This window comes from Panthera onca, chromosome A2 (genome assembly GCF_046562875.1).
Source record: "Panthera onca isolate mPanOnc1 chromosome A2, mPanOnc1 haplotype 2, whole genome shotgun sequence".
Taxonomy (NCBI): domain Eukaryota; kingdom Metazoa; phylum Chordata; class Mammalia; order Carnivora; family Felidae; genus Panthera; species Panthera onca.
Window position 1 is genome coordinate 108402590 of NC_138340.1, and position 14614 is coordinate 108417203.

General features: G+C 33.4%; 1 protein-coding gene across 1 annotated transcript in view; it reads right to left on the reverse strand.

Annotated features, from left to right (window-relative positions):
* MEOX2 (mesenchyme homeobox 2) overlaps positions 1–14614 on the reverse strand; it is a 66620-nt gene continuing 52006 nt past the window's right edge. The window contains exon 3 of the mRNA XM_060632598.3: positions 1–1525. Within this exon, the coding sequence (XP_060488581.1) occupies positions 1301–1525 (225 nt within the window). The 3' untranslated portion in view covers positions 1–1300. The remainder of the gene's footprint in view (positions 1526–14614) is intronic.

A 14614-nucleotide genomic window follows, 5' to 3' on the forward strand; every position in this document is an offset into this window, starting at 1 on the left:
GAAACTGTAGATGATTCATTTATTATGATCATCTGGATATATACAATGCAGATGAATTTGGAACTTTCTTAAGTGTTTACATCAAAACCTGTAACAATTTAGAAAATCACAGTAGGGAGACCAAAATTATTTACAAAGGGTCATTTATTAAACACTTTTTTTTTTTTTACAAAATACAAAGATTGTTGTTCTGCATGAATACATCATATATGAAAAAATAATGTTTTTACTGAATCTAATTTGAAGACATTCAGAATTTTATCTTCTACCAACTTGAGGAGTCAATTTTGCTTTGCAACTTGTCCAATACCATCACCAATCGAGGGAAATATTTTTCTTCTTAATTAAATCATACAACAGCTAGCATTTTCAAGAAATAAAATCAGACAAAGTCTGTCATACAAAGCTCTTTCTGCAAGTTAACTGATTTGCCTATGATCCTAGTTTTTTTTGTCAAGCTATAAGATAGGAAGAATTGAGGAGCTAGGTAAGTTTTATAATAATGTATTAGCAGCAGTTGATAGAAAATGCAACATAAGATTTGTTTTGTCTGTGGTACAAGAATATGTCCTATCAGACTCTAATGTATTTTTCTCTACTTGAACACAAGTAAGCACGTGCTGATTGTTTCTGGGATGACAAAATGCATAAACAGACAGGAAGCTGGTTCTGGTTGTCATCGTAAGTGCCTATTTTCATCAGCTAATATGAATGCGTTGCTAAACTTAGTGAAGACAGGAAAATGACTTAAGGGTAATATATACAGAGTTAAAATACATTTTTCATCCACTTAAGAATGATTTCAGGCACTGTGGCTATTCAGGATAAAATGTTTCATGGTTTGTTCTCGATAGCAATTTAAGTGTCAGTGCAAGCAAAAGCAAATACCTGCCCACTGTCATACACATGACCTTGTACATCTGGAATGTTCAAAGCAAGTTCGTCTTCTGCATCTTCACTCTGGAGGCATCTTGAATTAAAAGGTCTCATAGTTTGCTCTTGATAGCAATTTAATTTTCAGTGCAAGCAAAAGCAAACATACCTACTTACTGTCACACACACGACCAACACATCTGGAACAGTCAAAGCAAGTTCACCTCCATCTTCACTGTGGAAGCATCTTTAATAAGTGGCACTTAGTATAAACCCTCTATAAATCATGAAAACAGACTGGAGATGCCTGAATTTAATAATAATTAAAAATCACTGTCATAGTCATCTCTCTGTGTAAACGATGTTTGAGTAAGGCTTGCCATCACGACATTTCTTTCCTGAGAATGGAGCTGATCCTCTCTGTGTATCATAAGTGTGCATGCTCTGAGCTGTGGTCACTGTCGTGGCTGTCTTCATTTGCTAGAGAGTCCCCTGTTTGCTGGAGGGTGGCTGCACCAATCCCCGAGAGCTCGGAAGGGAGAAGTGTTCCCTTTTTGACATTCACCAGTTCCTTTTCTCGAGCTGCAGCTCCTTGCTGCCCTCCTTTTACTCTCTTCCATTTCATGCGCCTGTTCTGGAACCAGACTTTCACCTTAACAAAGAAAAGGAACAAACAGAAGAAAGAAAAACAAGAAAGAAAATGAAATGGCATTTTTCCCCTCCTTTTCTGTCGTCAATGAAAAAATAACTCCTCAAAGACTTAGACAAGGACACTGTGAAGGACTGAATATGAAAATAAACCAGCAGTGAATTTAACCAGATCCCATACTGATGATAGTGATTTAAACTTCCAGAAGATGCACACAAAGTACTCTATTTTGTATTTTATGACATACAGTATTAAAAAATAGATGGGAAAGAATGCTGTCATTTTGGGTTGCTCAAGGGTACTTGGCTTTATAAAGAGTTTCTATGAATCTCAGCCAATATTTTAATAGTTTTCTTGGTCAAACATTTTTTCTTCCCAAGTCCTTTGATTTGACATCCAGCTGTCAATTCCTGAACCAATCTGAAACATACTCAGAGAGCTACTGGTGAAGCTACATCTTAAAGGACCATTCTGGGCCACTGCAGCCTGCTACTGCATTCACAAAGCTGTATGTGACCGTACCACCGGTGTGAGTTCATCTTATAAACTATACATCATATTTTGAACTCTCTCTCTCTCTCTCTCTCTCTCTATATATATATATATACATACAACTAAATACACGTGTATATTTCACATCAGCTTTGTAGACATAAGTTTTCCTTCTAAAATTTAATTGAATTTGCCTGATACATTAAAGTTTTATATATATATATATATATGGTATATGTACATATATATCATAAAACAAAAAATTAAATATACATTAAATGACCATTTATTTTCAGAACCAGAATAATATTGGCACATTTTATCTTCTTGTTTTAGAGGAACTTTATGTTCCTTTCACACTGCATTTCTCATCATTATGCATTCTTGTAAACTGTCCCTTTTACATTTCATTGATCTGTCTACTCCATTCAAAGCCTAAATTTTATGCTTATCATCTCCAATCCTTCAAATAAAACAACCAAACAACACAAAGTATTTTTCACAAAATGTGACCTGAAAAAGTACTGTGTAATTTTGCTTGTCTTTTAGGTTTATCCAAATGGAATGTTTCTAACTACATGCTTCTTGATCTATCCATGTTGATTCAAGAGACTGCAGTCAGTCATTCTTTATGATTGTATACTATTCCACTGTATGAATATACCAGTTTATCCACTCTTCTGTCCATGGGCACTTGAATTCTTCCCCCCACCCCCCTTTTATAAATGATGATACTATAAACATTTTTGCATTTGTGTTCTGAGAAACATATGATCAAACTTCTCTGAGTATATATCCAGGGTTTGTATCAATGGGTCACAGGGTATATGATCATTCAACTTAACATGATAATACAGAAAAACTGTTTTCAAAATTGCATCAATTTATCCACTGCTGCCACATATACACATAGAGTCCAGAGTGTAAAAGTTGTTATTGATCCACATCTATATCAACATTTGGAGTTATCAATTTTTATCCAATATAATGACTATAAATGTTATCTTACCATGTTCCTATTTTGCATTTGCTGATTACTAACGAGTAAAGTACATTTAAAATGATGCTTAAATCTTCTTTTGTGAAATCCCTCTATATGCCGTTGGCATTGAAGTCTTCTTAAATTAGTTTTATTCTTTATAGACTTTTAAAATATATTTTGAATGCTAATTTAATGCTTTGTGCTTATATGGCTGCTACTATTTTCTCTCAATTTATAGTCTTTTTCATTTCCTTAGAGTGTCTTTTGATGCTCAGAAACCCTAACGTTTAAAATACTCAAATTTAGTAGATGGAACTGGAGGGTATTATGCTAAGTGGAATTAGTCAGTCAGAGAAAGACAAATATCATATGACTTCACTCATATGAGGACTTTAAGAGAGAAAACAGGTGAACATAAGGGAAGGGAAACAAAAATAATATAAAAACAGGGAGGGGGACAAAACAGAAGAGACTCATAAATATGGAGAACAAACTGAGGGTTACTGGAGGGGTTGTGGGAGGGGGGGATGAGCTAAATGGGTAAGGGGCACTAAGGAATCTACTCCTGAAATCATTGTTTCACTATATGCTAACTAATTTGGATGTAAATTTAAAAAAATAAAAAAGAAAATTAAAAAAAGAAATAAATACTCAAACTTATCATTGCTATCATTTTTATGTCTTCATTAAGAACCCTCTTTCTGCTGAAGCCATTAAGATATTTTTCTAAGTCATCTTCTATGACATTTAAGGTTTGCATTTCACATTGAAGTGTTTAATCCATGAAGTATTGATTTTAGTATACAGTGCAAAGATCAAATTTTACTTTATTCTGTATGGATAACAAATTGCCGCAAAACCATTAATTAAATAGTCCACCCTTTTTCTCCAGTGATCGCTATTTCAACTATGTTATAAACCAAGTTTCCATGTATGCTATAGCCTTAATTATTAAATTTCATAATAAGTCTTTATATCTGGGAGAGATAGTTCTGTTTTAGTCTACTTCATGAATGTTTTCAATATTATCCATTTTCATTAAAAATTTTTTTTTAATGTTTATTTCTTTTTGAGAGAGACAGAGATAGACTGCAAGTGGGGGAGGGGCAGAGAGCGAGGGAGACACAGAATCCAAAGCAGGCTCTAGGCTCTGAGCTGTCAGCACAGAGCCTGATGCGGGGCTCAAACCCACAAACTGTGAATTCATTACTTAAGCTGAAATCAGATGCTTAACGACTGAGCCACCCAGGCACCCCAGTCTCCACTTTCATTTTAGGAACTATATTAATTTCTGTAAATGCACAGTGCTAAAAAGAAGGTGAAGAGTAATATATTAAATTTCCAAAAATAGTGTATTTATTTTAGTGGACTTCAAATCACAATACTCCATAAAAATTGGTACAATTTCCTCAGATGTTTCCACCAAAAAAAAAAAAAAAAAAATTACCTAAGACATTTCTCAACTGCATTTTCATTGGCCTATGAGGCCATAACTGAAATTTTATATCATACATTGCTTATTCTTACTTTAATCCATTAGGGAATTAAAAAAATTCCCTGTTGAAAAAGATTGATTAAGAACTCAGAAAAATGAAAGAAGAATGACTAAAAACTAGCTGATGGGGGCACTTGGCTAGCTCAGTTGGTAGAGCATGCAACTCTGATCTTGGGGTTGTGAGTTCGAGTCCCATATTGGGTATAGAGATCACTTAAAAAAAAAAAATGAGTAAACTTTAAAAACAACAACAAAAACTAGCTGATGGATGTTCAGGTGTTATTACTTAATATCAAAATGATGAGCGGTTACCTTTTATTATATACCTATTTAAGGCTAGACTACTATAGGTATGGTTTATGTAATATTTCTAATAGTCACAATTTTTCCAGATATCTTTAACATTATTCCTATTTTATAGATGAGGAAGTTGAGACGCCGAGGTTAAGTAACTTGTTTAAGATTACACAGAGGGGAAAATGTGGTGCCAGAATTTAAATCTGGGGGTAGTTTGGCTTCAGATTGGACTTTTGTTGTTGTTGTTCCTGTTATATTTCAAACCCCTACTTTTTAAGTAGTTAGAATACAAAAGTAAAGCTTATAAAGTATGTGAACTCCATCCATATGATTACTATCATTCATGTAATTCTCCTACTCGATATAATTAGGTTTGTAAATATGACACTATTTCCTGTACTATAATTTAGGTAATTATACTACTCAATTTAATTACCTTTGCAAGCTTGACATTGCATGTTGCATTAGATCTTTTCCACATGAGTTGGGTTCTACTCCTGGCTTCACTTCTGAGTTTCTGTGTGAATTTGAGAAAATTATACTTCTCTCTGCCCCAATTTTCATATTTGTAATATTGGAATAATGAGCCTTTCAAGATTCTCCATAGGGACATTTTCTCCATGGACAATTCCAGATGGAAGAAACACATCATCATCATTGTCACCAAGAGCTGAAACATTCAGTCAAAATAATCTTGGCAGAAAATGGGAGGAATACGTTTCTTTTAAGATCTACACTTATTTCCTTTTCTGTGAGAAGGGGTACAGTAATTCTATAATAACAGTATAAAACCTGTTATGTGCAATTCTAAATGAGAAAAATGTAAGAATATGGTATTGATTTTAGAGACCGTATAGGCTATTTTGTGTTCTTTTCTATGTTACCATGTGAAATTTTGCCATTTCTTTTTTTTAAACAGACTGATAAAAGACTTTCATAGTATTCAATGGTAGCTATATAACCATACATAAAGACACATAAATGTGTATATATATATATATGTGTGTGTGTGTGTGTGTGTGTGTGTGTGTGTGTGTGAAAGCATTTGATAATTATACAGTAATTATTTACTATTTTCTCTAGAGGTCAGATAACATATTTGATACCAAAACTACATGAAATTAATAACAAGACAAAAAACAGCAACAAATATAGGTACATCCTATAAAAATAGAAAGGAAGAATGCAAAATATCAAAAGTCAGTGTGTCCAGATTTATTTTCTAATATACTATAAAATATTGAGGTGAAATGAAATGAGAGAAAGATTTTGGGGAAAAGCATATGTTTTTCTACTAGCATCACAGTATTAAGAGCAAATCTATAAAAGCAATCCTAGATTATAAATCAATATTTCCATTAGAATATTAATACCACAGTTTTGGGCACCTGGGTGGCTCAGTTGGTTAAGCCTCCAACTTTGGCTCAGGTCATGATCTCACGGTTTGTGGGTTCGAGCCCCGCATCAGGCTCTGTGCTGACAGCTCAGGGCCTGGAGCCTGTTTCGGATTCTGTGTCTCCTTCTCTCTCTGCCCCTCCCCACTTGTGCTCTCTCTCTCTCTCTGCCTCTCCAAAAATAAAATAAATGTGGAAAAAAATTTTAAAAACCACAGTTTCAAAAATAAGTAAACAATAGTTTAATTTAGTATCACTTTATAATCCAGCTTCATTGGTTGAATTGAAAAAAAAATAGCTTTTGTTTTCTTTTTTTTGTAAGTTAGCTAAAGCATAATCATTCATATGCTTGACACTTCATTAAATTTTTTTAAATGTTCATTTACTTATTTTGAAGAAAAAAACATGAGCATGGGAGAGGGGCAGAGAGAAAGAGAGACAGAGAATCCCAAGTAGGCTACACACTGTCAGTCCAGAGCCCCACATGGGGCTCAAACTCATGAACTGTGGTGAGATCATGACCTGAGCTGAAATCAAGAGTGAGACGCTTAACCGACTGGGCAACCCAGGTATCCCCTGACATTTCATTTTTAGAGACAAATATACTATTTATTTTAATTAAAGCTTACACGTGTGTTTCATATAATAATCTGCATTTATAAACTAGACAAAGTAGAGCTAATCTCCCATTTCCTTGGTGACTTTCAAGCTCCATTTATCTATTCATTCATATACTTGATAGTACTGAATGTTAGCAACAGCTAATGTTTTAGATAAAAACTGGGTGGGGTTAGAGTGAGGAATGTACAAACAAATAAGATAAAGTCCCTAGGTATTCAGAGTCAAGAAAAGAGGCATGGTAAGTAACAGTTTACTGGCTATATACGAAACCTTTGGTATAAGGATTAGCTTCATACTTTATAGAATATCCTTAAATTGGGGTGCCAGGGTGGCTCAGTCAGTTGAGCATCAGACTCTTGATTTCGACTCAGGTCATGATCCCAAGGTAGTGGGATCTCAAGGTCCCTGTCAGGCTCCATGCTGAGTGTGCAGCTTACTTAGGACACTCTCACTCAAAACAAAATGAAACGAAATGAAATAAAATGAAATAAAATAAAATAAAATAAAATAAAATAAAATAAAATAAAATAAGGAATATATGTAAACTGTTGTTCTGGTTGGTATCACTGCTAATTCACTATTAAGAGATTCCCCTAATATTCCATGATATGGTATAGAACTCTACCCTTGGCTCAATGTGCCTCTCAGTTTATGCTGCCACACAATTATTATAGCAAATTCTTTCCTCTGAGAATCTCATGCTTTTGATGTTATTGGTATCTGAAATTTTTGTCCCAGTAACATAGAGTAATACTATAGGTTCTAGGATATTGGATCTACAAACATTTTGCATACAATTAAATCTGTTCATCTTGGAGCACGATATACAAATTCTGTGAGCTTTTATTATTTTGGGGGTCCTAAGCCAATATTATATTCTGGTCTACCATTTTTCTGAAAAGTACTAGATAAATGAAGTTTTTTTTTTTTTTTTTTTGCTTTTCAAATATTCCCATTTTTAAGCTCAGATCTAAGGCAAGATTCCATATAAAGCGTGTATTGTCATGTTACGTAGTATGATTAACAACTCTGATAAAAATAAATTATCGGGCCACCTGGGTGGCACAGTTGGTTAAGCGTCTGACTCTTCATTTCGGCTCATGTCATGGTCTCATGATGATGAGACTGAGCCCCGTGTCAGGCTCTGCAGTGAAACTCTCTCTCTCTCCCTATCTCTGCCCCTTCTTTGCTCATACATGCTCTCTCTGTCACTCTCTCTCAAAATAAATAAATAAACTTAAAAAAATAATAAAATAAATTCTTTATCCCAAGAATCTGAATTATGAAAAAATACTATTATTCATGAAATCAAACCATATGAACCAAACCTTATAGACTCTTAATATCTAGGCATGCAGGTATTTTTCAAAAAATATTCATGTTAAAAAGTAACAAATATATAATAGCCTGCTGTATTATAGTAGTGAATAATTAAAGTGGTCAGTTATATACCTTACTTTTCAGAACATTTACTTATTAGGAAGAATTCTCACTTTTTATTCCTTAGTCAACAAAATATTTAGTATTCATATTGTCTAGATGATCAAAATACTATTTAAATAAACAGGAAAGCATTTATTCCCATCTTGATTCCTTTTACTGAATAAAGCAGCAAAGAGATTTTTGCTGTGATTAATTTATTCAAATGATGTATTTCAGAATCTAGTAATAATATTTTTGTATTTAATAATACTGTGAGAATCACTGTTGCCACTTGGTAAACATTCATTTTACCTTTTTATTTAATTTATTTAGTCATTCACATTATATCCTTCTATATAAAAGTTCAAAATACCTGTCTTTTTAGGGTTCACAATATATCACAGCAGAACGCAAATGAAATATGTGTCTGCAACTGCCACACAATTTCCTAAGGTGGCCAGAGGCAAGGAGACTGAGAGAATGTTGAACTACCCAATGCTATAACCCATATTTATATAACACCGTAAATACCTGCCCTTTGAAGAAACTATTGTAATACCAAACATCTGGACAAAAACGGACTATTTCAGTGACATATCTAGAGGTCTCTAAACATCTGGAATTTGTAGCTTTAATATTTCAAATGCTTTCATTAGTATCTGGGCACTTGAAATACACGGTCTAACAAACATTTGTTCACATCTTTACCATGTGAAAACATGCAAAGAATAATTTTTTAAGTACAATTTTCAGATTTAATCACATTCCCTGTGATTATATTTGGTCATGGCAGCTGATCTAGTAAGCCAAGGTAAATAGGCCCTAGAAAGACTTACCCACGTAATTCAGTGGCAAAGTCAGCAGTTGAACTGAAGAATTACAACCAAGAATGCTCCATAAGGTAAGCATGAAAAATGAGGAAAAGAAAGCTTCTTTACTCTTCCTGCCTGAATAGATTTATATCTTATACAGAAAAGGAATCCCTCAGCCATTTCCAAGAAATTCATGGGAGCAACCAGTTGACTGTCCTGTTTCTACAGCCATGAAACATGGGGTTGGGAAGTGGTTGTTTGTATGTGTAGGAGGCTGAAGGGTATTAGGACATATTCCATGACTAAAGACTGAATTCTTGTTTGGAGGGCTGGTTTTGATGTTTATCCTCTATTTCAGCAATGAATCATTTCCTCGCCTTTATGATTTTCACTTTTGAAGCTCCTTTTTCTTCCCTCTTTAGAATGCTTGAGAATTAGGCTCACTAATGTAGTCATAAAACATTTACTGTTTTGCGTATTTTTAAACAAACTGAATACACATCAGCTGTTGTGAGTCATAAGCAAATTATATATTCAACAACAAAAAAACTTTTTTGAGGCAACAAATGAAATTCTCCATAATAAATTATAATGTTATGGGTATTATTACAAGCCAACAGAACATTCTCCTTTCTAAAAATGCAAACCAAAGTAGCCATTCACATGATGAGTAAAATTCTTAGAGGAGTGATTCCTTTTAATTGATTTTTTTGAGAAATGTCACTATAGTAATAGATGATAACCACGATACCTTTTCTGCCATACCTAATGAAATTCAACTTAATGGTCTATTTCAATAATATTAATTTATAATCAAAATTCATTATTCCTAACCCTATTTTTCATACAGTTAAAAAACAGGTGTACCTTTGGTTATCTTAACTGTTTACCTAAGTATAGTATGACATATGACTTCTGCAAATTTGTGTGGATACTTGATATTTGACATGTGCAATCAAAACCAAATCAGGCACCTTTATCTTTTATTGTGTTAAAAAATTCCTGACTAGCAAATCTTTTCTGTATGGACTTTGTGTATTCTGAGCCACAATTGGTACTTATTTTGTTCACACCAATGAGATCAACTAGAATGACAGTATTTGTTCTCAATATTTTGCCTGATCTCTGGGATGATGTGTAACAATACCTAGCAACATATCGCGGTCAGTATATACAATTTTGACTAACCATCTCTTCTAACCTTTATCTAATTAAGTGAAATCTATCAAATATAAATATGTGGTTTAAACATAGGAGCACACTATTTTTAACAGGATACAAGAACAATGGGCAACTTCCTATGGTTCAATTTAATGAAATTAATATTCTATTTCTAGACATCCTTAAGTTCATTATTATAATATATATAAGCCTTCACTATACTTGTCATTTAATTTTTTAGATTTAGGAACCACCTCCTTAGAGCCAATATTATTTTAAGAATAATAGTAATTATTACTATTATATTCATATGCACTGACCACAAAAAAGTCAATAACCTTAACAACTGGAAATATTTCAACACTTGAAAAAAAAAAAACTGTCCAGCATAAAAAATGAGAAAGAAAAATGATAAAGAGATGTGAAGTTAAAAATCTATTCTTTTTTTTAATGTTTATTTTTGAGAGAGACAGAAAGAGAGACAGACAGACAGACAGACAGAGGGAGGGGCAGAGAGAGAGGGAGACACAGAATCTGAAGCAGGCTCCAGGCTCCAAGCTCCAGTCTCGGAGGCCAACTTGGGGCTCAGACTCACCAACTGCGAGATCATGACCTGAGCCGAAATCAGACACTTAACCGACTGAGCCACCCATGTGCCCTAGCATTACACTTTAAATGGTGATCCTGTGATGCGGTGTATGTTATGTTTCAGAATGTTATTACTGATTTACTGATCAAGTATAAATTAATACATTTGTTTCTGTATGGAATAAATTGGGAAATAAAATATAGAAATTCTGAGATTAAACAGAGAATTATCCTTATGCTTTCATTATATCAGTTGGATGAATGCTCACAGCAAGAATCATAAAGGCTCATATACGCAGGCATACATACGAATGTATGTGTATATATCCATTTATATACCTATATGTATATTTCTATCTCTGTTGATCTAACAGCATTTAAAACTTGATTTTTTATATATTTTCAAGGCTATTTCAATAAGGGCGGGGCTTTATTTTTCTAATATTTTTTCTATTATTTCACATTTAGATATTTATATTTGTAAACTGTTAGAAATCAATTGCTTTTTTCTCAGTCTTCTACTTTATATAGGTAGTATTTCTAAAAATTGATTTGGGAGAGGGTTAAATAATTGATTTTTTATTTCTAGATCTTGCTCTCTAATCGACTCTCATTCATTACTCTTCTTATATCATAGAATTAATGTTTTGTAGTATGGAAGATAGTTCTGATTCTGGCTTTTAGATTGTACATTGTCAATATGCATTTCTTAGAAAAAAAAAAAAAACAGCAGTACTCAGGCAATACCTCTCTACATTAGAAAATAAGATTCTGTCATGTTCCACCATCGACTCCTCTACCTTATGCTTCCCGCCATTTTTTCAGTAGGAGTCAACTCATATTTAATCTTTTAAAATGGCAGACACACCATGATTTAAACAAAGAAACATCTTACTGTTACTGCAGGTGACTGTTAAATACTACCTTAAGAAATGAGAAAATGTTCTAACATCATTGGCTACACAGGTAGTCTTGAATTACCTTGAACAGATAATATGTCTGGTCATGGAGAATAATTTATTAGCTAAAAAGTGTCCATATGAATTTACAGAAATAAACTTGCAAAGGACAGGGATTGTGTAAATTGCTGAGCAAAAGGCAAAATCACTGTTTATTTGGTACGTGGAAAATTCTCCTTCATAGTGATCCAAAAAGTCAATGCCTGTTTTGAAAATATTTGGCACTGAGCCATTTAAAGATTTACGAGTAACAAACAAAGCATAATCCTTCTCATTTCCACTAATGGAATATGACCCAACTAGGTGGGATTTTCCATTTATCTTGGCAGAGGTATCATGAATTCGGTCTGTTTATTCCAGTAATCTTTGCTAGTTTACAATTCTGCAACATTGCACCTTTGATTAGCTTTGTGAAATAAATGGATCTTCCATTTTTTCTATATTTGGCAGCCTTAGCTGTATAAAATGTCCATTTGTCACTCCTGTTATAGTTTCATGCAGCTGCCTTCCCTCCTCTTCCCACTGTGAGATATTAAAAAATTGGCAGGAGCTTTCTCCAAGTGTGCCTGGATGGATGAAAAGGCCAGAATAAGCATGTCAAATGTAAAAATACCTTGGGACAGGAGGGTCTTTAGACTAACTGGCTCTTCAAAATATTCCAAGTGGCTCTGCCAATTGAGGATTATTAGCTGTTGATTCAGAAGGGTATATAAGAATATGTTGTAAATTAGAAACTGTAAGTTAGAAGCTGGGAGATACTGGACTGATAACTTATACAAAACAATTATATAATTAAAAATATTTGAAGTTCAATTTTGTTCTAGTATCTCCATTTTTATTTGGCATAAAATAATTTTATTTAATGCCTATATGCTAATGTGGAATCACTTTGCAGAACGAGCCTTTTTTTTCTTCTTCTTTGGCCAGATGGAGTTCAAAGGGGATTAGAGGCTCCCCTGATCTACAGAGGCACTGCATTATGGAAGACACAAACATAAGAATCTGACTTCTTTGTGAGATTTCAGAACTATTCTTCATATAGGGGCTTGAAAATTCAAGTCCTGAGTGATATTTCAGGATTTAACATATCTTACTTTTTTCCTTAAGGGAAACCTAAGCATCAGAGTAAATCTTTATAATTACATGTATGTGACCTGTAATAAAATGTAGCAAATATATTGATTAGCGATTTATATCACTAAGCAAAGTAGGAGTATATACAAATAACTTAACAGCTATACATATGTATATTTCATAGGCAATTATATAAAATTCTTAGATGAAAGTACATCTGAAGATTACTTCTGATTATAAAGTAAGTTTCCATTTAGGAGAAAGTTATTTCCTTAAAACAATTCTGCCCTAAATTGTTGCAGCTTATTTAATATTTATTTTTCCCTTTACATTATATACTTATGAGTTCTACCTTTGCATTTAAGTCTTGAAAAGCTTTTTTAAAGTCAAGAAAAATATTTTAAGAGACTAAAGGTTCTATTAAAGTTAAGGAAAACACTGCACAATATGGAGTTAGATATAAGTCTCAGGTTATTTTAAAGTATGAAAAGATAAATCTTGCAGAATGGAAATGAAAAAAGTGCATGTCTATAATTAGAATAATTTTACATCTGGAAATCCTATAAAAGGAGTGTTATTTAACACTCCTATATAGTGTTAGGATATAGATTACATAGATAAATTATAGCATTAATACATTATAGCATTAATACATTGTATTAATACTATATATTATAGCATTAATGTATAGCATTAATACAAAATCAAAATTACTACAATTACTGTAAGACAATTAAAAGAAGACGAATGAAATGGGTTCAGTTTATAACTCTATGTTTACAACTTTAAAAGCCCAACCTTGAGAAAATAAACTGAAAATATCTCACTGGGACAAGAGTGCTGGCATATTGAAGGAATATGTTTTCAGACCTTTAAGAATATCAAAATTGATGCCTGACAGCATACAATATTTTTCTGATAAACTCAGCATAGTAAAATTCATCCCACAAAACATAAATAAAGCCTTCAGATTCTCAATTTAAGATACTGCACGTGCATAGAAGTCTAGGAATAAAATGAACAGCTGGCACAACCAGGAACATTCTCCCATACAACTCTGTCATTCCTCTTTTGTGACATTCAACACTCATCACAATTGTTAATACTTGTTTGATTTTTGCCCTTCCATGACTTCTTGCAGAGACTTGTCTAGCTTATTTTAGCAAGATGTAATTTCTAGCATCTAGCTCAACAAATATTTGTATTACCAAACAATTCACTATGTCTTGAATGGCAAAGATTTTTCGCCCCTCTGGTTGACACTTGTGTTTTATACTTTATGCTAGAAATACTTTCATATTTATTATGACATACAAACCTGAGTAGAAGCAAGAGAAGGTAGTTTTTGTTTTTGTTTTCTTTTTCCTTAAGCAGGCTTCACACTCAGCGTGGAGCCCAATATAGGGGTTGAACTCAGAACCCTGAGATCAAGACTTGAGCTGAGATCAACCTCAGCTTAATCAACTGAGCCACCCAGGTGCCCCAAGAAGGTAGTATTAATTTCCATTTTGTGCCTTAGGGAGATTGTTACTTGCCTAAGAATAAACAATTCCAATTAGAGAAATTTGTTCAAATTTTTATCATAATAATTCAATTTTTTCTTACTAACAAATAGTGGCCCAGTAAAGACTTAAATTTTTGTTATTGTTTTGAGTAAGAAAGTGTGCAAGCCAGGAAGGGGAACAGAGGGAATGAGAGAGAGAATCTTAAGCAGGCTCCAAGCTCAGTGTAGAGTCCGAGGCAGGGCTTGATCCCACAACCCTAGGATCATGACTTGAGTTGAAATTACAAGTCA